The 27,901-nt window shown below is 39.7% G+C and overlaps 2 protein-coding genes across 2 annotated transcripts; one reads left to right on the top strand and one right to left on the bottom strand.

Moving 5' to 3' along the window:
* Positions 1–96: 96 nt before the first annotated feature.
* LOC139951859 (uncharacterized) lies at positions 97–27,786 on the top strand (the record flags this gene model as incomplete). The annotated part of the gene is made up of 25 exons (XM_071950926.1): positions 97–193; positions 716–865; positions 1,396–1,575; positions 2,280–2,396; positions 3,289–3,441; positions 4,100–4,252; positions 5,294–5,509; positions 6,153–6,257; positions 6,971–7,115; positions 7,830–8,047; positions 8,722–8,940; positions 17,726–17,832; positions 18,736–18,989; positions 19,430–19,593; positions 20,232–20,447; positions 21,407–21,640; positions 22,026–22,213; positions 22,600–22,871; positions 23,402–23,541; positions 24,169–24,315; positions 24,860–25,008; positions 25,804–25,966; positions 26,492–26,602; positions 26,985–27,074; positions 27,485–27,786. Coding segments are annotated over 25 exons (4,290 nt in total), but the record flags the coding sequence as incomplete, so codon positions are not given.
* Positions 9,774–10,912, bottom strand: LOC139951805 (ficolin-2-like). The gene has a single exon (XM_071950872.1). It carries the CDS (start codon positions 10,752–10,754, stop codon positions 9,774–9,776), a length of 981 nt encoding a protein of 326 aa, XP_071806973.1. The 5' UTR covers positions 10,755–10,912.
* Positions 27,787–27,901: the final 115 nt, after the last annotated feature.

Raw genomic sequence — 27,901 nt, 5'->3', positions numbered from 1 at the left:
CTACTGCCCTAAGGGTATCTTCCACTACTCAGGGTATCCGTGCCCAGCCGGGTACTACTGTCCAAACGGTGCGTAGTAATCACAGAGTTATATATTATATCATGTTTTGAGTGCCTCGAGGGGTACTACTGCCCTAAGGGTATCTTCCACTACTCAGGGTATCCGTGCCCAGCCGGGTACTACTGTCCAAACGGTGCGTAGTATTCACAGAGTTTGTCTGTGTTTGATCTTCCTGTCAAGGCAACCCCGCAATCTCCCACAAGGGGAAATAAACACCAAGCTAACAACAGTCAATCTCTTGCTTGCTTGCTTAAAAACATTGGTGTAACATCCATAGTTAAAAGAAATTTTGATTCAGTAACTAGACGACACTACTTTTTCTTGTCATGCCGAAATCAGCAATTAGCTTTATAGGATTCAAACCAAAAACCTTGGGATTGCATGTCCTCAAGTATGACAAATGGACCAGTCACTCATATTGACAAGGGTCCAATTTTAATCGAGCTGATTAAGCCCCCCCCCCCCTAAAAAAAAACCAATAGCTAAGCAAAAAACAATTTTGCTTACCAAAAAGAGGTTACCAGCCAAACTACATGGCATGTGTAAAATTTACGACCGTTATCCTGCTTATTTCTGCTCAGTATTATTATGATTTTATTTTTAACTTCTTTTAAAGATTGAATTTCTTTCATGTTTTTATTTGTTTATTGTACAGGTACGCAGTATGAGAACCAGTTTCCGTGTCCGAGGGGATCATATCGTCCAAACACCAACGGTATCGATCTAGAGGACTGCACAGTCTGCGACCCCGGCAAGTATTGCCAGTTTGAAGGAAACACCACCGTTACTGATGACTGCGATCCAGGTAAGATAGGATACCAGACTGCTATATCTCATCCATCTTGGGTTTACGTCCATTCATATTAGTGTAATCAAAGTGAGGCGGGATGGGATAATAGTCTGGAACCTGTTTCATATAATAGGGATCAGTGGGGTAGGGACTAAAAACCCAATCCTCATAGTTTCTTGGTCGATTCGAACCGGGGTCCTAGAGGTGGAAGGGGAAGAACGAAACAACTTTGCCAAACTGGTTGCCCAAGTTTCAACTTAATCTGAATTATATACATGTAGTCTGCAAAGCAGCTATGGAAACATCACCTGATCACAACAACGTGTTTTGTAGAAAAGTCAATGAGGAGGAAAACTATTTTAGGGAAAGCCCACACAGCCAGGTAGGGACTGAGAACCCAATCGACATGCAAGGTCCGGGCTCGAAACCAGGGTCTACAGATGTGAAAGGCAGAAAAGTGACAGAAACCACTGAGACTACCTGACTGCCAAAACTATTGAATGAACATAACTCTGACAAGAGCTCCATTCCCACTACCTCAACAGGTTACTTCTGCGTCCAAGGATCGTGGACACCCCAACCCAATGATTTCAATAACTACACCGAGGGAGACTGTCTCTGCCCAAGCATTACAACTGGAGGACGCTGCCAGCCGGGTTACTACTGCCCTAAAGGTTCCAGTGAGCCTCAGGAATGTACTGAAGGGAATTACTGTGGAGTGGATGGTAAGAGCCTTGAGAAGTTTTTATAAAGAGGGGGGAAAGTTTCAGACAGTTTTTTTTCTTCTTTTTTCGAGAGGGGGTTTAGGCGGGGTAGTTGGAAAAATGAATGGAGAGTTTATCGAGGCATGTTGACTTTCTTGACTCTGCCTCAAGAGATCCAGTGAGCACAAGGAATGTACTGACAGTTGACGGTAAGAATGTTGATATTTTTTTTAATATATTTTTGTATGGATGAGGTATCACCCAACTCACAATGTGAGGGCAATACCTACTTGATTTGGGCTGTCGACCCATATCAACTACCACCCGGGGAATGTTGCCACCTACTCCTAAGGCTGAAACAGGATTACCCCCTTCACAGTCTGTAAGGATGTAGGCATGGGTATCATCCACTAGGAGCCACCTACTCCTAAGGCTGAAACAGGATTACCCCCTTCACAGTCTGTAAGGATGTAGGCATGGGTATCATCCACTAGGAGTCTGGCTGGTAGAGCAGAAACCACTACCTTCCCGTCTTTATGCGGAGCAGTTATAGTTACATGTAAGTGATTGAGTGCCTTGCTTAAGGGCACAAGTGTCATGACAGGTAATTTATCCCACCCACTGCTGATGAAAACACAAAAGTGGTCCACCAATGTTTGAATACGCACAAGATGTGTACAGTCTATTGAGATTTAACTTTGTGTGTGTATTGTTTTGTCTTTCAGGTCTGGATGCTGTTTCAGCGCAGTGCTGGGCGGGTTATTACTGTGATCGTACTGCCACCAGACCAGATCCTACTGATGGAGTCACTGGGGATATATGCCCTGCTGGAAGATACTGCGGTCAGTAGAGATAATATATTTCTCTTTTTATTGCATGTAATATTTCAGCAGCAACTAAAAACACACCTGGGCCCAATTTCATAGAACTGCTAAGCACAAAAATTTGCTACGCATGAAATTTCTTCCCTAATAAAAACAGGATTACCAACCATTTTGTTGCATATTGCTTGTTACTAGTATTCAGCTGTTGTTTGCTTATCCTGAAAATCACGTGGAAATTTGTTTTTTTTATCCTGCTTTTATCAAGTAAGGAATTTCATGCTATTCAAATTTGTGTGCTTAGCAGCTCTATGAAGTTGGGCCCTGTTCACTCATGCTTTCCCTACCACTTGAGAACTCTCTCCTTTCCATCTTGACCGGCGCTTTTGAATGGTTTTATTTCAGATACAGTGTGCCTTTATAAATGCCGTGTTATTGTTATTATTATTATTATTATTATTATTATTATTATTATTATTATTATTATTATTATTATTATTATTATTATTATTTTATTGGGATTTGCCACAAAGCAGATGTGCACCAACAGCTAAACACAGCTTCTGTTTCTGTGATTTTACCAATGCTAGAGCAAGCTAGTCAAAAAGTTGAGACCAATTAAGAACTCACTCCGTGGCAGCGCAGTTAATTATGATCCTATCAACTTAAGTAGTAGTCCCAGCCTATTTTTTATACCATGTGTCTGGGTAATAGTTAATAAGCAGGACAGTTCTTTTCAGAACTGAGAAGTCTCACGAAAAATCTGAAAATTCTACTCCGCGGTAGTAGAATATATAGCAAGACAGTTCTCTAAAGAACAAACTCTACATGTACCTGGCAAGTAGACACACACATAAAGTTACCGCTAACCAACTATAATAAAGCTTGTTTTGTTGTAATATGCCTGATACAGGTGTTGGTACTGGTGCTAACCCACCTTCATGTCCAATTGGCACCTTCTCTAATAATACTCAACTGACTGCTGTGTATGAATGTGAGAACTGTACTGCCGGATACTACTGTGAGATACCAGGACTAACACAGCCGACTGGACAGTGCCAAGCAGGTAATGAATCATTCATGAATATGCACCAATTGAAGGACAGGGACATGCAAATCATGAATATTGATAACAAATGCAGAGCTGCCAACTCTCCCTGATTATGCAGAATATTCCCTGAAAAGAAAACAATCTTTCCATGTTCTTATTAATAAACTTGAAAATTTTCCTGATTATGGAACATTTTTCCTCTATTATGTTGAATGGAATACCAAACATATCCCTGATTGTTGTACAAAATCTCCCTGATTGCAAGATGCAAATGTGGACAAATCTGGATAAGATTTATTCACCAGTACATACATGTACTTCACCAGTTGACTGTTCCCATCATGCCCATGGCAAGTCATGAATAACTCATGAATACTCTATTCTATCTAACAGGTTACTACTGCCCTATTGGTCAATCCATGGCAAGTCATGAATAATTCATGAATACTCTATTCTATTTCACAGGTTACGACTGCCATATTGGTCAATCCATGGCAAGTCATGAATAATTCATGAATACTCTATTCTATTTCACAGGTTACTACTGCCATATTGGTCAATCCATGGCAAGTCATGAATAATTCATGAATACTCTATTCTATTTCACAGGTTACTACTGCCAATCCATGGCATTGTCATGAATAATTCATGAACACCCTATTCTTTTTCACAGGTTACTACTGCCCTATTGGTCAATCCATCATGAATCCATTCCCGTGTGAAGCAGGGTATTATTGCGAGGATGGCTCACCAGACCAAGTAGAATGTCCGTCTGGAACCTACCAGGATGAAACCACACAGAGCTCCTGCAAAGTCTGCAATGAAGGTATTCTAATTTATTTGATCTGGGGTCGCTTTCTCAAAGAACTTAGGACTAGTCTTTTGGCATATTAAAAACTTAAGGCTAGTCCAACTCTTTGTGAAATCAACCACCAAGCTCTTAACGCATATCTGGTCTACATGTTTGTGGCGGGATCTGATTGCTGTTTCTGTCAGTGGGTGCTGATTGCGCAGCAGGGCCTTGTTAAACCTTTAAGGTGTTGCATAAATTCAAGCCTGGAATTTCGTCTTTGAGCGGGCAAGGCCATTTTTATATTGAAAATCATAAAGTTGATGGGAAACTTTTAAAGGGGAACCAAGGCCAAGACCAGGAGCAGCGAAGGTAATGGCTTCCGTGGCCCCAATGAAGTTTCAGGCCTGATAAATTGGTGTTTTAAATTTTGTTTTAAATTTTCCTCTTTTTAGATGTTCTTCTTTGTAAATACGTGTGCTATAAGACATGTGTAATTATTACATCAATTACCTACAGGTTATTATTGCAATGTTGCCGATACACCAATCAGTAACTACACTCTATCCTTGTCCAATCAGATACTACTGTCCAAACAGCATTGAGTACTCAACCCAGTATGGCTGCCCTCTTGGAAAAAAAATAGTCTCAAAATTTTGGCTTAAAGGGAAGGCACACGTTTGGGAATTGTCAAAGACCAGTCTTCTCACTTGGTGTATCCCATCATAAGCATAAAATAACAAGCCTGTGAAAATTTGGGCTCAATCTGTCATCGAAGTTGCGAGAAAATGATGAAGAAAAAACACCCTTGTTGGACGAATTTGTGTGCTTTCAGATAGGAATAACAGACTTCTAGCTAGATGTCTTTTATTATTTTAGTGAGAAATGACCTCTTTCTCAAAAACTACGTTGCTTCAGAGGGAGTCGTTTCCCACAATGTTTTATACTATCAACAGCTCTCCAATGCTCGTTACCAAGTCAGTTTTTAAGTTAATATTTGTTTTGAGTAACTACCAAACGTGTACCTTCCCTTTAAACAATTTGTTCAAGTGCCTTGGGTTCCTTTATTTCCCACAGGTTACTATTGCAACGTTGCGGATGCACCAATCAGTGACTACACACTCTATCCTTGTCCAATCGGATACTACTGTCCAAACGGCACTGAGTACTCCACCCAGTATGGCTGCCCAGAGGGAACCTTTGGTAATCAGACGTTGTTAGAGAGAGAAGACCAGTGTTATGACTGTCCTGCTGGGAAATACTGCGACGAGGTTGGCTTGTCCAACTACAAAGGTGAGATAGATTTCATTTTTGAAGTGTTTGATTTTGGGAATTAGAAGTTCGAGACTGACACCAACACCACTGATACCAACACTTGGAAATACAATTAGGAATCTTCATTTTATCTTCAAAGTGTTTGTTTTGGGGACTTGGGATAGAGACTGACACCAACACTTGGAGGTAAAGTTGGGAAAGGTTAGCTCGTCCAGCTGTAAGGTTGAGATTGGATTACCTTTGTACAAAAAGTTTACAAAACCAAAATGTTTCGATTTTGAACAGATTTGTTTAGACTTATGACCTATATCACATAAAGTAAAGTAACAAGGGTGATTGGATTATCTTTCATTGTTGAAGAATTGGGACTTGAAAGTCAGAGACTGACACCAACACTTGGAGATTATGGTTGAGAAAGTTCAGGGCACAAAGCTCCAAGATCAGTCTAAAGGGTTGGGTGATAGACTGGGTTTTGTCTGCACAGAGCCTGCTTCAAACTTCCTGCGCATGAAGAATTTTGTTTAAAACAATTTCAAGATAATGTTGGTTGTGTGTTGTACAATTCACTTAGTGAATGATTTAAAAGGGGGATTTATTGGATTTGGGTTTTGTGTTGGATTTGTTTTTTGAGTTTTTTTTTTTTTTTTTTTTTTTTTTGCAGGCGACTGCGCGGCTGGCTCTTGGTGTAAGGGAAAATCTGCCACAGCAACCCCCACGGATGGCGTGACTGGTGAAGACTGCCCTCCTGGACAATACTGTCCCAGCGGTAAATAGCAAATTAGTCTTATTTAGTTTCAGTTTTTGTTTTCATTTAATTTCAATCAACAATTATTTCCACACATATATCAAACTAAAAAAGTTGATTAGTTAATCTGAGACATATTCTTGTTTAGCGCGTTTGTTTAGTGTTTCATTTCATTTAATTTATTAATTTTGTATGTGAAGTCAAGGATTTTTGGAAAAGCAAACTTAATTACTGAACTAGCCAAAAACCTAATAGAGAGAAGACAAGGAAGGAAGTTTCAGTTTTAGATGTGGGAGGAAAACCTCAGAGAATTATTCCATGGGAAAACCCAGTCAAATAGGGACTAAAAAGAATACCATCCACGTAGTGCCCCGGTGGGATTTAAACAAGGGTCGCAGAGTATATTTACTTGCTGGATAGATTATGTTCTTTTGAAAACTTGTCTTGCTATAAAAGAACATCATCTAAAAGAACATCATCTAAAAGAACATCATCTAAAAGAACATCATCTAAAAGAACATCATCTAAAAGAACATCATCTAAAAGAACATCATCTAAAAGAACATCATCTAAAAGAACATCATCTAAAAGAACATCATCTAAAAGAACATCATCTACCCAGCAAGTAGATACACATGGCGTTACCACAAACCATACATTGATACCTCACCATGCAATGCCTCAAATCCATTATTGTTATTATCATTCTTATTTTTTTGTCCATCTGTCAAAAGGTGTGCCACTACCAGAGGACTGTCCCGTCGGTAAGATGTCCGACAGTACGGGATTAAAGATGGTGTCAGAGTGTCAACCTTGTCAAGGGGGGTACTTCTGTAATGGGACCGGACTGACTCAACCAAGTGGACCTTGTGATCCTGGGTAAGTTAATGCTAATATTTTGAAAATTCATGATGTAACTTCTTTTTGAAGAGGACAGACATTGTAAAAGCTTAGGCTTCTTGTCTGCGACCTCCCCATACTATTATTAAGTTTCGTTAAATAGTTTCCCTTGTATTGTACTACCTAATGGTATAGAAAATAAACCTCAACCTGAACCTAATATCTAAGACACTTTGTCTTTTGTTTAGTTGAGTTGTAAATGTCAACGACAAAGCAGCCAGACTTGGCAAATGAATGTAGGTTATTTGCATAACCATGTAGTGGGAAATAAAATGTTTGAAGGTCTCCAGAAGTGATGCAGGCCTGATACATGTACATTAAAAAAAGCAACAGAGGCAAAAGACCTTGTGAATTGACGTTAACACGTCGCCATCTTAACTCTTTCAGTGTCAAGGTGGTGTATTGTACGATGTATTTAATGTACTCAAAATCTCTCGTACACATGTTATCATGAGAGGGAATTATCACTCCAGAAATCTTGTTGGTTTAGGGATGTACTATGCAACAGAAACCAGCAAGATACATTATGTTTGTTGAGAAAGACTCATTAATTTATTAAGTTCTTATACAGAATTTTGAAGAAGAAAAAAAGAAAAAGCATGGCATTTTATGTTTAGCGCAAAAAAGTATTTTTTAGCCTACTAGCATTTATCTTGTTTCCACCCTCCCATCCTCTTACATGTCTTACAACAGATATTACTGTCTCGGTAACGCAACCTCCCCGACACCAGAAGACGGTGGAGTGACTGGTGACCCATGTCTTGCCGGACACTACTGTCCAGGTCCAACCACTTCATCCATCCCTTGTGAACCAGGGACGTATACAACAACAACGCATCGTAGCGAGTGTGATGTATGTCCTGAAGGGTCGTACTGCATCACTGGTTATGACCCTGAACCCTGCCCACATGGTAAGTCCAAATGCTGACTCCACTCTTATCCTATTTAGTGTTCAAGGATCATTTAACAAATAACAACAATTTGAATAAATTTTCTATTTACATCATATGTTAAGAATAATTATCTCTATAGACCTTATGCATTGACATCATCCAGCTGTCATCTTAGAGGTAAAACGGTGACGAAACAATCGAGAGGCACAGATTTGTACGCGCGGCGCACAGTATTGGCCAATGAACAACCTACTTTTGACCTCTAGGTGAGGGCGCCCTACTGAGTAATATTTACATCAATCTTTTACATCCGATTTTGGAAAACAAACTGTGCAATGAACACTGCAAGCACATGACCCAGTTTCATAAAGACTGTAAGCACAAAAACATGCTAAGCACATAAGAATACTCCTTAACAGAAACCGGTTACCAGCCAAAATCACATAAAGTTTGCATTGTTGTGACTGGTGGTGACCCACTAATTATTGCTTAGCAAAAAAAAATGTCAAGTTTTTTTTTTTCTGCTTAACAGCTTTATGAACTTGGACCCTAATGATTTCATGTAGACCAAATATTCGTTTAAGTGAGTAGAAAATGAACTGGGAGAAAGCTACGCTACACTATCAGACAGAAAGACTGTTTTAATGAAAGCTCATTTTCAAAATTCCAAATTTTTACTCATTTTCTCGAAGGATTCTACTGTCCAAACGGCACTGGCTATGACTGGCGCCCATGCCCTACCGGTTCCTACAGCAACCAAGTAGGCCTTAAGAACGAGTCCCAGTGCACGCTCTGTGATCCGAAGAAGTTCTGTGCGTATATCAATGCAACCATGGTAACGGGAGATTGTGATGCTGGATACTTCTGCACTGAGGGCTCCGATACGGCAACTCCAGAAATAACATTCAAAGGTAATAAAATCATAGTTATTCTTTCATGGGACTTTATCAACCAATAGACAGATCCACCTATTGGACCCTCTGCCCTATTGTGTATTGACCAATCACAACACTAATGAAGGTCCGACAAATAAGGTCCGACATGCGTGCGCGTATCTTGGCGTGCGCGGCAGAGTTGTGCAGAAAGGCATTGGAGAGCCCCCCGTGTTCTTGCTCACACGTGCATCATGGGCGGAGCCTACTGGATCGGTCTATTGTTGATACAAGGACTTTCAAAACTGTTTTCCAAAAGTTCCGAACCCAAGTTCTCTCTTTTAGGAGAACATTATTGTCACAAGGAAACCCTGCAGGAGTTTTAACAAATTGTTTGCATGATTGGTTTGTGAACCTTTTAGGTGCATATAACAATCAGAGTGCTACTGCTTAAAGTCGCCTGTAAAGACAGCATCTATTGGGAACTTGTTGATCAAATAGTTACTATTTACATGTATGCATTAGGCAGGATGTTGCACTCTGCTCATCATGGTGATTGTATCTAAAGTGAATTTTTTGTAGTTATGGTAGGTTTCATGTATCTTTATACTTTTAAAGAACTTAATGTCCCGTACTCAGAGTTAAGGTGTATGGTGCAAATATACATACATGTACATGTAATGTAGTAGGGCAGGTACTAAACCACAACGCCATACAGTAGAATTGAGAACAGTTTCTATCTGCGGTTGTGTCATTGTCATAGTCCCTGGTTGAGAAGGGGTTTCCTTTGTAATACTTAAGATAGTCTCCTGTAGTGCTGCTGGTATTGTATGCATTGAGAATATACACTCCGCTCTTCAGGTTGACTGTATCTAAAGTGAACACTGGCCAGTTTCACGTATCTTTATTTCGCAAGAACACAAACGCCAGAGCCATCTGTTATTGTTTGAGGCGCAATTATAAATTCTAGAACAGGTATCAAACCACCATCCGAAACCGTATTGTTTAGCACAGTTAATATCAGACCTTTCGTCATTGTCATAGTCCATGGTACTGAAGGGGTTTCCTCTGAAACGTGTAAGACAGTCACCTGCTGTGCTGCTGTTATCGTAAGCGCCAAAGTCCAGTGTGTAGTTCTCACCCGCTACTGTGAAATTTGCGTATTTAGCAAATGAAAACACTTCTTGGGTACGGTCCATGCGGAGCTCCCATGTCCCATATGATTTGTCGGATGTCAGATGTAGTAAATTGTCATTCCCTAGCCAATGTTCATCGCTAAGATTACCAAAACCAGACTGGTACTCCGTCCAGTTGCGATCAAAGATAACGCTGTAGTCATGTATCCGTCGCTGAAACACAATCCATCCCCCACCATCAGTTTCCATATCACAGTAGACATCAAGACCATCTTGGAATCCGGCGGGGTAGATCTTGAAGATGCCACTCGTGTTGTATCCAGCCTCCTTCAGCTCCTTGCAAGTACCGTTGCGATTAGCTGGGTCATCTGGCAAGGAGGAAAGGTGCATTTCTTCATCCTCATCAAAGTACACAGCACCCTGAACTTCAACAAAGGCCTCTGGTTGGTCCAACCCTGTTGAATTGTTAAACTTGCATAGTTTTGCGCATTTATAGAAGTTGAATGAGTTACATTCCTTTTCCATACTGCAGTCTCGACCACAGATTACGTAACTGCTCACGGTTTTCATGTGGTATTTGAAGTTTTTTAGGGCTCTGTTTTCTGCGTTGAATAGTCTCAACTCCTTATGATGATTGTTACTTCGGAAACTCGCAAATTGAGCTGCTCCCAGTGAAATGAAAAGCATGGACACCATTAAGAGTGCTTGCAAAATCATTTTTGGATTGTTTGTTGGGGTTGGTGCTAAATGGTGACAGGCCCAATGGGGTTGAGCCAGAGTAGATTTAGTTGAAAGATGTGGATCAGGTTTATCGGAGAATGGAGAAAGTAGAGTTGTAACCTTGCAGTTGTTGCGGCTGTAGATTTAGTTGACTAGAGTAGGTAGTGGTTCATGATGTCTAGCTTGTTTATTGGAGATTGGAGAACAGAATTGTAATCATGCACTTGTTGTGGCTGTAGATTAAGTTGACTAGAGTAGATTTAGCTGAAGATGTGTATCTGGTTCAGCAGAGATTGGAGAATGTAGAAGTGTAATCTTGTTGCGGCTGTGGGTTTTACCTCCGTGAGTTGTGATTTTTATACTGGACACCTGTCAGGAAAGCCATCAGTTGTTGTGTTCTGATTGGTTAGGCTTACATTTGTGTAAGGATATAATGAGTTCTCAAGCTTAAACACATTTTTGTAAGCGTGTTTAAAGTCAGCATGTTAGGCAGACTACCAGAGAAAATCTGTGTTCATGTATATTATGCCTTGACTGGTAACCAGAAAATGCTGGGTATCTCTGCTTATTAGTATTCATCTTTATAGTGTACCCTTGAATTAGAGCGTTTTGATAGGTCAATTAGGAATCTTATGAATAAAAACATTTGCTGGCGTGGCCTGTGATTGGCCAGTATCGTCACCATTGTAAAATTTTAATTGATACTAAGAAGACGGACTTGTGTTTTTGCTTCATTAACTTTAATTTCCTGGACTCCTTTGTTGACCCTTTTCAAGCAGCGCTAGCTGAACAAAGATGGTCAGCATGAGGTTTTGTCAATCTTAATTGATTTTTAAGAAGACAAACTTCTGTTTTAGCTTCATTACTTTTTAATTTCCTGAACTCCTGTGTTGATTCTTATTAACAAGAGCTAGCTAAACAAAAATGTTCAGGTACAGGTATTGTCTTCTTAACATTCATTGTCCATGTTTAAAATGTCTCTGTTTTTCCTGAAGATGGGAACAACAAGATTCTTTAATTAAATTCTGTTAGACTGTTGAAGGAAGTAATATCGAGTGTCTTTAGTTTAGCCATTTAGCTTGAGGAACAATCAAAAAGGATTTTAAAAAAGGGTACAAAATTACCACCGCTGCGGTTTATGAATTCAAGTGTGCAAAATACCTTCCAATTTTAATTAAAGAGTCCATTTGTTTTTGATGAATTTTTTTAACTGATGTATCACTTCTTTCTAGGTCAGGTAGATAATGTTTCAGTTAATAAACCACTGCATTGGCCACTATAGACTTTTCTTTTGTTGATAAACAAACCGCGCTGTTTGGCATATATACGGTCGCATGTTAGTAAAACACTCAACTGTGTACACAGATGTTGTTTCAAAATTCAACTTTTCTGCAAACTTTCAATTACCAACTGATAGGGGGCCTGGATCCCATGATTGGTTGCTTTGTTTTCAACAAATTAAACACTACATGCATTCTCAGTACTTTCCTGAGTCCTGTGAAAAAAATATCACAGGCATATTACTCGGGTGGGATTTGAGCCCACAACCCTTGCAATTCTAGAGCAGTGTCTTACCAACTAGACTACCGAGGTTGCCCGGTAGCTAGAGGCAGTTCGAATCCTATGTTTTAGCAGTCTTATTGGTAAGACACTGCTCTAGAATTACAAGGGTTGTGGGTTCGAATCCCTGTAAAATGCCTGTGGTATTTTTTCACAGGACTCAGGAAAGTACTGAGTATACAGTGCTAACACACATCGGTGTAAGGGGAAAAAACAAAATTAATATTCTTTATCACGATGCAAATTTAACATCTCTTACTACATGTACATGTGTTTCTGAATGTTTGTATAACATTGTTACAGAATGTGGCTATCTGTCTTTTCTTCACATTTATGGCTTCCTATAGTCAGTCAGTTGGCAAAAAATTTGGGTTGTGATGTTTCAAAACAAAGGTCTAATTGATGATGTCAAACAATGGAGATTTGTACATGCTGCTCAAGAGCTAGTGATAACTCATGATTGACCCCAATCATGTCAATGAGAGGACTGTTTTAAGTTTGTGACTTCATTTTTATCCCGGACTAGGGAAGTTGCACAGGCAGGAAGTACAGGTCCTTGGCAATTTGTAGTGAAAATCGATCGAAACAAACTACAACCAACCCAATGCCAATTAAAATAGTCACAATGAATTTCATCAAGGACTTTAAATAAATTGATCTTTTAGGTTAACGAGACAGGAAATTAAATTTTCTGCCTGACAAAAGAAAACTGTACATCAATAAAAACGGAGGTTGCATCTTTATGAATTTGTGGCTACACGCACACTGTGCTTTTTATTGTAATCCTTGAATACAGCATGGGGTGGCTAACAAGTATCATCAAAACAGTGATGCTAATAAAAGTTGATCAAATAACAGTAAATACAATTCACAGTAAGTTATATTTACACGTAGCACTTTTCATCAACGCCAAATAGGCGTCTCAAAGAGCTCATTAATTATTGACAACAGGGATGCACCTGTTGATGGCGGTAAACTGCTGTCCTTTACTAATCAATAAATAATTCAAAATAATTAAAAGCCAGCTTATGAATGGGTAGAACCTTTGGCTAACAATGTATATTGTAAGTTGCCCTGCTGGGAAAAACATGAACAGGCTCTGTGACTTTCTGCAAGGCAAGCAAAGGACGTGGCTATTAAATTTGTACATTGTATATTGTCGGTTGCCCTACTTGGAAAAAAACAAATAACAGGCTAGCAAAGGTCTTTTTATCCATTTAGAAGATTGTGGCATACACTATCACCGCGCTTACACTAGATCCTCCTACAATGATCCAATGAGGATCAGATCCCGAAAGCGGGATCAAGCATTTTTGTGCCGCGTCCTGATCGCGTTCACACTAGCCGTTGATCTCCCTTTGATCGCCCTTTCGAGATCAGATCCTCCTTTGATCCTCCTAGCAGGATCTAGTGTAAACGCGATGTATATGAGTGTACTGTTTGGTTTAGGTGTAATAGGATCTAGTGTAAACGCGGTGTATATGAGTGTTCTGTTTGGTTTAGGTGTAATACAGACAGATTTACCCAAACCTAATAGTGTCTTTAGCCCTGTGTCCGACATATCTCAAAAAGGCTTATTATAAAAATGTAGTATTCTTTGAATGAAGTTGAATAGGCATAACAGGCCTGGAATTTCAACTGTAAGCGGGCAAGCCAATTTTTATTTTGCAAAGTGCACTTCTAATGACAAATCTTAAAGTCAATGGGAAACTTTTGAATGGGCACCAAGGCCAAAACCAGGGGCAACGGTGACATTGGCCTCCGTGGCCTGCGTGTACGTGTACGTAATTCCAGGCCTGCATGAAGAGTTTGAAATAAATAAAAACAAAAATCAAAATGTAATGTTCATTGTTGTTTGGAGTATGACCAATGTCTCAGTTCCAGGGTAAGATTGAAATTCTTCAAGTCTCTTGTATCTTCATAAGAGCTTCTTTAAGAGGATACATCTTTTCTGTAGAGTCAGTCCACACTATACCTTCACCATCTCTGTCCGTTGCATCCGGGTAGTAGTGGCCATTTAAGTTAGAGTCAAGACAGTCACCAAACCACCAACCTCCTTTGAAACGTTCTGCGCAGTTTATAGGATCAGAATCATGGTCGTTGTCGATGGTTGAGAACAGTCTCTGCTCGTGGTAGCGGAGAGAGTCTGGGGCAGTGCTCTGCAAATCATATTCACCGATTCTAAGTTCGTAGTTGTCACCGATGATTTTGAAATTCTTGTACTTCGCGATTAATCTTTCCTCGTTCCAGTCCTGGATATTGATCTGGAGATCCCATGTTTGTTTTGAAGCGTCAGATGTCAAAGCGACGAGATTATCGTTGCCAAGCCAGAACTCGGTCGACAGATCCCCAAAGCCGGTTTTGTAGTCTATCCAGTTCAGGGAGAAGTCCACTTTGTTGTCCTGTCTTCTCTGAAACACGATCCATCCTCCATCGTCCATGTCGCAGTAAACCTCAAGACCGTTTGGGAGTTTATCAGGGTAGATGATGTAGATACCACTTAGACAGTGTCCCGCCTCTAGTAGGGTCTTACAGCTGGTGTAACGACTTATAGGGGCATTGCCCAGCGAGGAGAGAGTGTCCTCGTCTGCATTGAAGTAGACACTCCCTGAATTCTTGAAGAATGCCGTGGGATTGCTGGTCCTCGTGGAATTGTTCAGTTCACAGACTCCAATGCAGTTAAAGAAGTTGAAAGACTTACAAGTGTCGTTCATGATGCAGTCTCGACCACATTGGACGTAACTGGGCGAAGGTTTTCTCTGGTAGGCGAAGTTCTTGAGGACTCTGTTCTCAGCTGGGAACATGTTGCGCTCCTTCCAACCACCGTGGCATCTGCTGATTTGTAGCAAGATCATCAACACAAGGAATATTTTATTCATCCTTGTACAGAAAATGGTAGAGAGTACTTTCCTGATGGATGTATTCATGATTTAGTTATTTTTTAGGTATTGTTTCAGGATTCAAGAATCAAAGTTCGTCAAAAAGTAGAATATTTTATGTGTCGAAGGCATATATATAACAAGACTTGCTCAGTCTGGTATCTGCTCGCTGTGATACACAAATTACTGTATAATTTACATCCGATGAAGTAGTTGTTGCTACACACTGTTTTTTATTCAGTTAGTCTAGAAATGCGACAACTATCGTCCTTGTTTTAGTTATCAGACTACCACAGCTATTATTTAGTAGTGTATGATTTCAGTGTGTGCAGACTGCAAAGTAAATCACTGCACTATTTCCAAGAAAGAAATGATCATGAGATGGAGGTGCCGGGGGGCATCCGATATTTATTGCTCTGGAACAGCTCCACACCACGCAGTGATTCAGTACTACTTGCTTGATGTACAAAGCGAATGTGCCAGGCGTTGATTGGTCAGAGAAATGTGACTTATGCAAATTGACAGTGATGCCAATTGGTAATCAGCCACATGATGTCTATGCGACCATTTCAGGGTACCAGGGCTCCTTTTTTTATTGATTTTTATCTGCAAATGATCATTAAAAAAAATTTAAAAAACAGACAAGAACAAGGAAATTACAATTACTGGAAAGTAACTTTGCATTAGAGTTAGCCTTGATGTTTAATTACTTAAAATACCTACATCATGTGTAACAAGAAAATCAATCTTATATTTAACGCCAAGGAAGTGGCCAAGGATTGTCGTTAGGAATATGGATTGAAAGCTAAGGCCATGGGGGGGGGGCAATTAACTTTGCATTAGAGTTAGCCTTGATGTTTAATTACTTAAACCACCTACATCATGTGTAACAAGAGAATTAATCTTCTTATATTAAATGCCAAAGAAGGGAACAAGGATTGACGTTAGAAATATGGATTGAAAGTTAAAGGCTGTGGTGGGGGGGGGGGTGGTGATAAGATACTCGTGCAGACAACGCGATGTAGATTAACCCATATGCATGTCCTGTGCCAAATGATTCTTGGTGAATTCTAAATCTAAGAAACACCAACATACGTCGTGGTCGCTGTCTTTTTCATAAAGCTTGTACGTAAGCACAAAAAGTTTCAAAGCACAAAAAGTCCAAAAGCACATGAAAAACTTGCTTAACTCAAACAGGTAACCAACCATAATTCCATGAAGATTACATAGTTGCTACTTGTGTGCCACTCATATTTTGCTGAGCATAGAAATTTGCTAACATACTTTTATGCTTAACTGCTTTCTAAAATGTGGCCCTGGTACTTTGCATGTTATCTAACACAAATCAGCATCCATCTTGGCACCCTCATTGATTCCCTCATTGATTTCAAAACCAGTTTCCCTTGGTTAAACACATAGGTTTTCAGTGTAATTTCAAAACCTTGTGGTTGCATGGACTTGATGGATTTATGTGAGAAACACATAATTAAATTGCTGTCAGGGAACGCTGCAGAGAAAACATGAAAGTGTTTATTTTGGCCAAGATTCTACACAATGGGTAGAGTTAGCATTGTTGTCATAGGCACCGCTCTGGCACTGGAAGAGTTAAGATGGCAATGTCTTGGCGCCAAAGCGGGAGGTCTTTTGTCTTTGTTGCTTTTGCTTTTTATTGCTTAAGAGTGTGCGATTTGTTAGTATTGTCTATTTTCCCCTTTATATGAAGTGGGTAGTGAATTGTTTGAAGGTCTCCCGAATTGCATGAGTATGCAGGCCTGATATTTAATAACAAGTAACTTTTTAACAGTTTTTATTTATTATTGCTATTGACTTTTGTCTTTTTAACTTGCCTTGTTTTGTATACAGTGCTTTGAGGGTTTTTTCGTGGCAAAACTGGGCTTCATAAATTTCTTTATTATTATTATTATTAAATATCAGGCCTGCATATTCATGCAATTCTGTAGACCTTCTAACAATTCTTTACCCACTCCATGGTTGAGCAAGTGGCAAGTCTGGCTGCCTTATTGTTGACATTTACAGCTCAGCTAAACAATTTGGAGCAGCTCGGACTAAACGGATTGCAAAGATGCTTTGTGTAGCCGGCCGAGTGGTACTAGGCAGTAATGGGTATTAATCTTTTTAATATTCAATGGGAGCAATATCGCCTTAAAGGTGTGCCATTTTTCATCTAGTATTTAATAATGTTCAAGGTAGAATTTCTTCAGTCGTTAAAAAACATAATAAAGACCATTTGCCCCCCCCTCTCTTCACACACACATTGCTCTTTAAAGGTCCTATATTTAAGGTCCTTTTATTTTATAAATGACAAGAAGAAGCACACAATTTGTTTTCAAATATGTAGTTCTTTCATTATTTCAAAAGGATCTGTTTTTATTGAACTGCTTATAAATGGCCAATTTTAAGAAGGGGCACAAGGGGTGCACTATTTTTTAGGGGGACATTGCTGGCTCATTAAAACTGTAATTAATATTAAAGGTGACCGTTTTTTATTGTTTTTATTTTAATCTTTAGGCGTGGCAGGGGTGTGCCCAGTAGGTTCGTACTGTGAAGCGGCAACAGACACACCCACTCCCTGCGCAAGAGGAACCTTTGGGAACCAGACTAAGTTGCAAGCTCAGGTATGTACTGTTATAGAGACATGTTGCCTAGTATTGGGCATTTTGGGCATCAAAAATTGTTTGTTTTAAAAATGGATATAGTTTGAATATGATGATCCACACAAGACTGCGTCAAAATTGTATGGTTTTCCTTTTACTTTGTGAACTAACACATCCCGCCATTTTCTGGAGTCAAAAATTGGTCCTCAAAAATAGTTATACTTGTTTATCTACTTCTCTAGCACAATTCTGTTCCCAGAAGCAATTTAACTCTAGGGGTTATCAAAAGGTGGACATGCCGTCTTTACAATGTACTGTACATCCTAAGATCTGGATCACAGTTTTAGACTCTTAAAGACACTGGACACTATTGGTACTTGTCAAAGACCAGTCTTCTCACATGGTGTACCTAAACATATGCATGAAATAACAAACCTTGGGAAATTTGAGCTCAATTGGCCGTTGAAGTTGCGAGATAATAATGATAGAAAAAAACACCATTGTTCATGTTGTTTTACGAAGTTGTGTGCTTTCAGATGCTTGATTTCGAGACCTCATTTCGAGACCTCAAATTCTAAATCTGAGGTCTCAAAATCAAATTTGAGGAAAAATACTTCTTTCTTACGTTACTTCAGAGGGAGCCGTTTCTCACAATGTTTTATACTATCAACCTCTCCCATTACTCGTTACCAAGTAAGGTTTTATGCTCATAATTATTTTGAGTAATAACCAATAGTGTCCACTGCCTTTAAGTCAGCAATGACTCTTAGCTTTGGATACTGTTCTCCAAAGCTCCTTGGAATCTATAACTCCAGCGGTTGCCAAAAGGTTGAAATGCCACGGTTTCAAAGTATCCCAAGATTTTGATCCAAGTTTCAGACTTTTTCATTAGCATTGACTCTCTTGCTACCTTGTATTTAACAGAGCGATTGCACCTACTGCCTTTACGGCATGTATTGCGACGCAGAGGGGTTAACCTGGCCAGCAGGTGACTGTGATCCAGGCTTCTACTGCCTTAGGGGATCTCTAGATCCTAACAACCCCACTGAGGATGCTACTGGTGGACCATGCCCGGCTGGACACTACTGCCCAATGGGTACATCATTCCCATTAGGGTGTGATGCAGGGACGTATAACCCACTGGAAGGACAGTATGAATGTCAGGATTGTGAAGAAGGGTGAGTAGATTCATTAAGGTGGAACTCTTTGACTTTCTTTAAGCACCGTATACTTTTGGGTTTTTTTTTTAACCGTTCTAATTTTCTTTAATGCTACATTCCCTTGAAGATTGGCTTTCAACCTAAAATAAAGTCATTGTCTAAACATAACTGTATATACCCTTTTGAATGTTGTCATATAATAATGTATGCTGATGTTCATTGTACAAAAAGGAACCAGTCTATTTCTCCTTCCAGCCTTGGTTTGGTTACATTGATTTGAATGGAAGGAAATCAAGATTGTCGCACCTCGATAAAGGTCTACGCTCCTACATGTCATCAAGTGGCTTGCAACTACAGATAAACTTTTGAATAATATCATGACTTTGTGGTACCATTTTCTTCTTTATTTCTGGTCCTTATGGTTATTTTACATTTTCATATTTCCTCTTTCTCTTTAGATTCTGGTGTCCAGAGAACTCCACCACAGCCAGTCTACTTTGTCCAAAAGGCCATTACTGTCCCAGTGGGACTAAATATCCAACCCAGTATCCATGCCCTAAGGGTTATTACAATGACTATCAGAGGAAGAAACAGCTGGAAGATTGTAAACCCTGCGAACCTGGTAATTCAACAGCCTACATGGGCATTTGATAGTAATAATTATAATAATATGGACTTATAATGCACACATCTTTGAAATACCGATCTAGGCGCATACAAAAATAAAGTGGCACAAAAGTCATGTTCAGAACAAGTGAAGAGAAAAACTAGTGAAACAAACATGGACTTCAAGTCTGCTTCATCTCTAGAAAACCAATCCAGACGCTTTCAGAAAACTACGAGGGTGGCTCAAAAGTTATGTTCAGAATAAGTGAAGAGAAAAACTCGCGAAACAAATTTGGACTTCAAGTCTGCTTTATATGGTTTATCCTTCTGTTGTGTTTTATGGTGTCCTTGGTATCTCAGCAATATTTAATAGGATTTTAGAGGGGGAAAATAGTAATTTAAAGAACGGGATCATCGCATTGAAATTTTTTGAAAGTTTTTGCTAAGCAAGTTCTAAAGCATTTCTATGCAATTTTTCAAAATCAGGCCTTTATGAAAGGTGCAATATTTGTTATGACACCCCTTTATGTTTATCCAAGCAACTTCAGCGCAATTAAACTTCAACAAAACTTCTATTACTGAACTTTTTTTATATGTTTGGTTATATATTTGGTTTGCAGTATTTTAAACTTGTTTGTTTAATCCTCTTTTCAGGGTACTACTGCGGAAGTCCTGGTCAGGAGAACGTGACTGAGCTGTGCGCCCCCGGCTGGTACTGTATCCGTGGAGCATGGTCTGACATGCCAACGGATTACGGATATGATAACATCTCAACTAACTGCTTCTGTCCAGGGAATTCTACGGGAGGGCAGTGCCAACCTGGAGAGTACTGCCCTGAGGGATCCAACTACCCAACACCATGCACCAGAGGTAAGTCTTTTTTTTTTCTTCTTCTTTTTTAAACAATATTTTCTCAATGTACGTTCTTATTAGAGCCGAACAAGGAGAGAAGACAATGAAAAAATTTCAGTTTTTTTGGTATGGGAGGAAAACCCCAGAGAATTATTCCAGTGAAAACCCAGAGTCAAGTAGGGAATGAAAACCGTAACCACATAGTTCCCCCTGTGTGATTCCAACCGGGGTCCTAAAGATGGAAGCCAGCGAGGCAAGATACCACTATGCCAACCTGACCGTCTTGCTGCTGCATAGATCTGGGTTGAAAAAAGGTGGAACTCTTAGCCAATTATAGTGCTGTTTTTATGTCTAGGGTGGTAATAATAATAATAATGGTGGTACAGTTTTAGTGTAGGGTCTGAGGACACTGTTTCTAAAAGCTCATTAAAATCTAAATCCCAGCGGTGACTTAAAGGTGGAAATGCCATCATTTAAGCATTCTTTTAAAGTTTGGATCATTGTTTCATCATTTAAGCATTCTTTTAAAGTTTGGATCATTGTTTCATCATTTAAGCATTCTTTTAAAGTTTGGATCATTGTTTCATCATTTAAGCATTCTTTTAAAGTTTGGATCATTGTTTCATCATTTAAGCATTCTTTTAAAGTTTGGATCATTGTTTCATCATTTAAGCATTCTTTTAAAGTTTGGATCATTGGTTCATCATTTAAGCATTCTTTTAAAGTTTGGATCATTGTTTCATCATTTAAGCATTCTTTTAAAGTTTGGATCATTGTTTCATCATTTAAGCATTCTTTTAAAGTTTGGATCATTGTTTCATCATTTAAGCATTCTTTTAAAGTTTGGATCATTGTTTCATCATTTAAGCATTCTTTTAAAGTTTGGATCATTGTTTCATACTTTTTGTTTGCAGTGACACTCACCCCTGATAAATGTTCACAGCATAAACAAATACCTCAATATATTTTATCCCCAGGTTACTACTGCGATTCAGCTGGTCAGCAAAACGAGACGGCTCTTTGTGACGAGGGATATTATTGCGTTGAGGGCGCTTGGCGACCTGACCCCAATGATAACATCACTGGTGCCCTGTGTACACCGGGTCACTACTGCCCTCGAGGAACCTACGACCCTGAACCATGTCCATCGGGGTATTTCAGCAATGCTACCGGGAATACAGCCTTTGAAGATTGCAAACTTTGCTCTAAGGGTCAGTAGGAATCTACCTTCCTTTCTTTCTTTTTTCATTCATTCTTATTCATTCATGGTTAATTCACTAAAAACACTGGAATGCGGACATCTTGTAATCAAGGAAAAATATAAAAAGGGAAATTAGTAAGAAATGCAAAAAAGGAACACACACATAAAAAGGTAAAAGTGTGCAAGGCAAAATACATAAATTACTTACAATTACAAAATTATATGTACATATCAAAGGCAGAAGATGAGCACATTCTACCAAAATTCAAAATTGGGTTCTTACTTTGTTATCACTTGGATGAGAAACAGAGCTTTTAAATACGCCTAAAAAGTGTAATTAAAACAAACAATTATTATACAACTTTTAATAAAACTCCTTTTGTCTCTTCCTCTAGGTTTCTATTGTGAAGACAGTGGTCTGTCTGAGCCCACCGCACCTTGTGAGGCTGGATTCTTCTGCCCAGATGGACAGAACGTCAGCCGACCAGCTCTCTATGAATGCTCACCAGGTCACTACTGCCCAGGTCAAAGTTCAGATGAGGTCGCTTGTGAGTCTGGAACGTACCAAGATGAATGGGGAATGGTAATTGTTTTCTTTTATATTTTAAATTGCTTTGAACGAAGAAAAATTGACTGGAGTGGGACTTGAACCAAAACCTCAAGATAAATGACCCGTGCCCTAGCAACCAAACTATCAAGCCCTATGTTGGTGGTGATCGCCCTATTAGTCAATATCACACCCAAGTTTACAATACTATGTCTCTAGATCTACAGTACTTCAAAAGGAGGTCGATTCTCACAATGTTTTACAGGTTGCTTCCAGGGGCTGATCTTCCCAACCTAATGAGAGATAGACAGGGATGGGCAAAACTTAGCATGATTCCGACCTCGGTCGACTAGAGAGAGATAGAAACCTTCTGTTAAAATTCTATGCGTTTATCTTGTTAATTTTCTTCTCTTTATTCACAGTCATCTTGTAAGCTCTGTCCCGAGGGTTACTACTGTGACGGCACCCTCCAGAATGACACCCAGTGCTCCCATGGGGTGCAGAACCCAGTACCATGCCCAGCTGGACACTACTGCCTGAATGGTACCAAGTACGACACGGAGCACCCATGTCCAAGCGGCACCTATAATGATGGGTTGAAGCTGAAGGCGTCGGGTGAATGCATTCAGTGCCCGGGGGGTGAATATTGTGAGACAGAGGGATTGGAGAGCCCGACTGGACCATGCCAGGCAGGGTGAGTGGATCAATAATTAATTAGGTTTTCTGCGGATCCTTATAATGTATTAAAAAGAACTGTCCAAGTTTAAGGCCTTAAGAAGCATCACAAGTATTAAATTCAGTTGTTTGAGTTTTTGGATGATGCCTCTTCTGTGAATGTGAGTTTTGATTTGAAGTTTTGAATTGAAGTCTATTACTATTATTTATTCGGCATACGGACACATTCAAAGTACAAACATATACAGAACAAAACAAAAGCCAGGGACATACATGTATGCCTGGAATTATAAAGTTTACCTAAAAACTGTAGCCCGAAGGCCTTCAATTCCAATATCCCTGGCGGTTCAAGAAAGCTGTTCAAGAAAACTTTATCTAAAAACCGCAGTGATTTCTTGGGTTTTCAAATGCAGTTTGCACAACTTTTCAGGCAAAAATATTTCTCTGAAGGAATGATCTCTTGTATGGACTTTGTAACCAGTGAAGTTGTAGGTAAAACTCTGCCTTATTTAAAATCTTGATCCTGTATCTCATCTTGCTGATCTTTAGGTTCTACTGCGTCCGTGGAGCGATATTGAAAACACCAGTGAATGGAGTGACTGGTGGGATATGTCCAGTAGGAGCTTATTGCCCTACAGGAACCAATCGTACTTATGACTGCCCACCAGGGACTTATAACCCTACTGAAGGTAATATAATCAATCATCAACACCATACTCATTAGTGCCCTGGTCATTGGGCCAATAACATTCCCAGTAGGAGCTTATTGCCCTACATGAATCAATTGTACTTATGACTGGCCACCAGGAACTTATAACCCTACTGAAGGTAATATAATCAGGTCCTCGTCCCTATTAGCCCAACTCAAAAAAATGTTTTTTTGAGATAAGCTGTTTCGCCACAAAAATTTGATGAAAGTGTAAAAAGAGGCAGAGATTGGATATGTTATTTTCACATCCATACATACATGTTCATGTAGTATGCCTTTGTAACTTTGAAATGGAAAAGATCCTCAATCTACCCAGAAATGATCTTATTTAAAGCCATTGGACACTTTCTGAACAGAACAAAAATTTAAAGTTCACAGATTTGGACTAAACTGTTAACTGATGTTGTGCAATTGCTTTAAGAAAACAAAGTTTTTGAGTTACGCTGTTATGCCGTTGAAGGGCCAACTATATCCCTGCGCTCTACACCGGCGTGCTTTGTGCTACGCGAGCCTAAAGGCATCCCAGTAATGGACTTTTTCCTGTAATTGGTTGGTGTATAATTCGCAATCTCTAAATTATGTCAATCTAATTTCAAACTTGTTACAGGTCGTGAGTCAGTCTCGCAGTGTAAGGGATGTGAACCTGGTGAGTTCTGTCCAGAGTACGGCATGAACCAGACGGCTGGTGATTGTACAGAAGGATTCTACTGCACTGGGAATGCGTCGGTTGCTGCACCGGTGGACGGTATCACAGGTTAGTTAGAGACTTTAATAGTAATTTACCCAGTCACCCTTTGTGGTTTATTCTGCGATATTTGGAAAAAAGGGTTGTATCCCCTTGATCCCTCTGCTGCCACTTCCCATGTTGTATCATAACCCTGGGTGTGACACCTGGCTACACGGCAGTAACGGGTTTAGTGTCTTTTGGCAGTAACCCCTGGACAAAGAAATTAACAAAAAAGGGATGCTGCCAACAGTAGGGCTAGAAAGCTCAGTTGGTAGAGCGCTTGCATGTTAATTTAGAGGGAGCAGGTTCAAATCAGAAAATTATCAAGGCCCAATTTTCATAAAACTTTTCTGCACAAAATACTGCTTAGGAATATCTTTGCAACAATGCAAATTTTATGGAATTTTGGCTGGTTACCTATTTCAGCTAAGCAAGATATTATTCTGCTAAATAGGCTTTTTGAAATTGGACCTTGAAGATGAAGCAAGAAGTTTAAAAAAAAAAGGTTTTATTTGACGTCATTTATGAAAACTTAATATTTTATGTTGTCTTCTTTCTCGCAACCAATCAGGTGATATTTGCCCAATCGGTTTCCACTGCCCGGCTGGTACTAGCTCACCGGTTCCCTGTGACCCTGGGACGTATACAGACACTGAGCAGAATGCACTGTGTGACCTTTGCACTCCGGGTCACTACTGCACCATGGGAACAAATCCACAGGTAATTAACATCGACGTAACAAAAGTGTCCAGTGAAATATTATTGCAAAATGATAATTTATAATATGAGGTGCCCTCTATTTGTATTTAATTCTTGTATAAACAGATTGTCTTGTTAAGTAAGAGAGTTTACGCTAACAATGAATTAATATCTCTTTTGAGTAGTTGTTGATTCTGAAAATTAACCAAGGGTTGACAACTTGACGTTAAATCGAAATGTTGAGTTGTCAATCACTGGTTCTTTTCAGAACCAACACTTCTCAAAAGAGATTGTCACATGGTGTTACCGCAAACCTCTCTGGTATTTATAATGGTTATACTCATAGAGTTATATATACGAACTAGAGGGCGCACGAGTGATGCTTCGTGCACAAACGCCACGGGACCGCAAGATAACAAGCGTGTCATTATGCACGCGCGTTGAATATGAAATACACGTTTGAGGTTTTTTTTATTGAACGCTCACGCGATGAGTTTGTTCAACTTACAAAATGGCCGCACAAACACACGCTGTGAGATAGCTGTTTTGTCAACTTAGAAAATGGCCGCCTGCTCGCATACCGGGGCACGTATATAGGCCAGTGCGCACTCTAGTTCTTATTATATAACTCTATGGTTATACTTCACCTTGCATAGTTTCAAATTGTCTAGTTGTTATATATGAGAGATAAACAAACAAACAAACAAACAAACAAACAAACAAACAAACAAACAAGCATTGTGTGAATATGGTAGCTCTTGAATCGAACCCACACCCTACTGATCAATCAATTCGTATTTCTTTCTGTATCAACAGGATTGTCCAGAGGGTTTCTACTGTCCAGAGGGTACTGGTCATGTATGGCAATCCTGTCCACTGGGTACCTTCAGCAACCAGACAGGCCTGTCTAATGAAACTCAATGCACTCAATGTACGTTTGGCTTCTACTGTGATCAGCTTAATGCAACATCAGAATCAGGTAAGTGAAGTTCAGACTTTTGTCAAATTGATTCTTGGAAAAGGATCTGCTGTTTATATTTTGAAGTCTACTCTATGTTTATCTATATTTGTACAGTTTTTGTGAGTGAACTGTGATGAATTTTTTATTTTAAACGACTGCTACTTATAATATGTGTAGTAAGCTAAATCAATCACAGGAACCATCTCTGCCCTCATATGTACCCATTTACTTCTGGATGGAGAGAAGCAGTTATAGTTCATGTCTTACTCAGGGACACAAGTGTCACAACCGGAACACTAACCCACACTCTGCTGAACAGAACACTAGAGCTTGAGTTCAGTGCTCTTATCAGCTCAACCATGACACCCCCAGTTGATTCATTGATTGTTTAATTGGTTTACTGATTGATTGATTAATTGATTTGTTAATAAATTTATTCAATAATTGATTGATGGATTTGCTCATTGGGTATTTGATTAATTAATTGATTCACTTATTGATCGATGTTTTGATTGATTGATTGATGGATTGATTGATTCTCAGGTCTCTGCGCTGCCGGCCATTACTGTCGTCTTGGCTCAGACTCACGCACACCTTCTGTACTGTCACGTGGTGATGCTGGCATCTGTCCACCAGGCTACTTCTGCAAGCAAGGTAAACTATGTAAAACAGTCTCGCAAAACAACATTTTATAATTTTCTTTTGCAACAAAAGCCGCTTAGATTTAAAATAAAATTTTACAAATTATTGGTTGGAGGAATGGGACCTTACCTTATGGCTGACATCACTCATACTGATTGAATTCCATCAATAAGCTTGAATTCTTGCTTCTGCCAGTTTGAAAACAGCTTGTTTTACGTACTCCAATTTGTTTCCACCGCTTTGTCTCAATCAGCTCGATCAATATGCACATAAGGCCTCTAATATTTACTGAACGCTCTGCATAGGGGGCTATTAAAAGATTATGACCGTGGTTTTACTCTTATGCTGTACTACTAATGTTTGCTAACAACTGTTCCAATAATCATTCTACTAGGTACTGGTGAACCAGAGGCTTGTCCTGTGTCAACGTTTAACAACGAGACGAATCGGGAGAGGATGGATCAATGCCAGACCTGTCTGGAAGGTAAAGTTTGCAACAAATAATTAATGACCTGACGTTTCAACCCTCGCAGAGTCTCCTCTAATCAATACTCTTGTTTGATTAGATCATGAGAAAGACTACCCCTAAAATTACCATCAGGCTTTAAAGGTGACAGAATCTTAGATTAGACAAGAAGATTGAAGCACTATGGGCATTCCCCCAACCAACAAAAAGAGTTCACAAGAGAAGCCAAGGGATCTAGTTTGTCAATTTCCATTACTTCGGGAGCTAACTCTTTTGGTTGAATTTGGTTAATCACTGGGTGCCAAAACACACCCCTGTCTGCCCTCATACCATGCTGTAGTTGTTCTTCTATTGCATGGTCATATTGCAAATCAACTCGAACAATATTAATAATAATCCAAATGGTTATATTTCTCCTTTCTCCATAGGCCACTACTGCGACATCCCAGGACTTGACTACCCAGCCGGTGAATGTGAAGCTGGCTACTACTGCAAACTCGGCTCAAACTCCTCCAACCCAAGCACCACAACGGAGTCTGGTGGACCTTGCCCTACCGGGTCGTTCTGCATCCCTGGTAGCAGTGACCACACCCTGTGTCTACCTGGCTACTACAACCCGGTGGATAAACAGAGCGAGTGTTTAGACTGCCCTGAGGGGTATTATTGCACTAGTGGGAGCGTTATGTTTGAAGACTGCCCCAAAGGTAGGTTGGTGTTGAAGTTGGGCTAAATTTTAGTGATCAGTTTCCGGGTTGTTCTGCATCCCGGTTGTGTCTATCGGGATACTACAACCCGGTGGATAAACAGAGCGAGTGTTTAGACTGCCCTGAGGGATATTATTGCAC

This window comes from Asterias amurensis, chromosome 19 (assembly GCF_032118995.1).
Source record: "Asterias amurensis chromosome 19, ASM3211899v1".
Lineage (NCBI taxonomy): Eukaryota > Metazoa > Echinodermata > Asteroidea > Forcipulatida > Asteriidae > Asterias > Asterias amurensis.
Note: the sequence above shows the minus strand (reverse complement) of the source record. Positions and strands in the feature narration are given on the sequence as shown.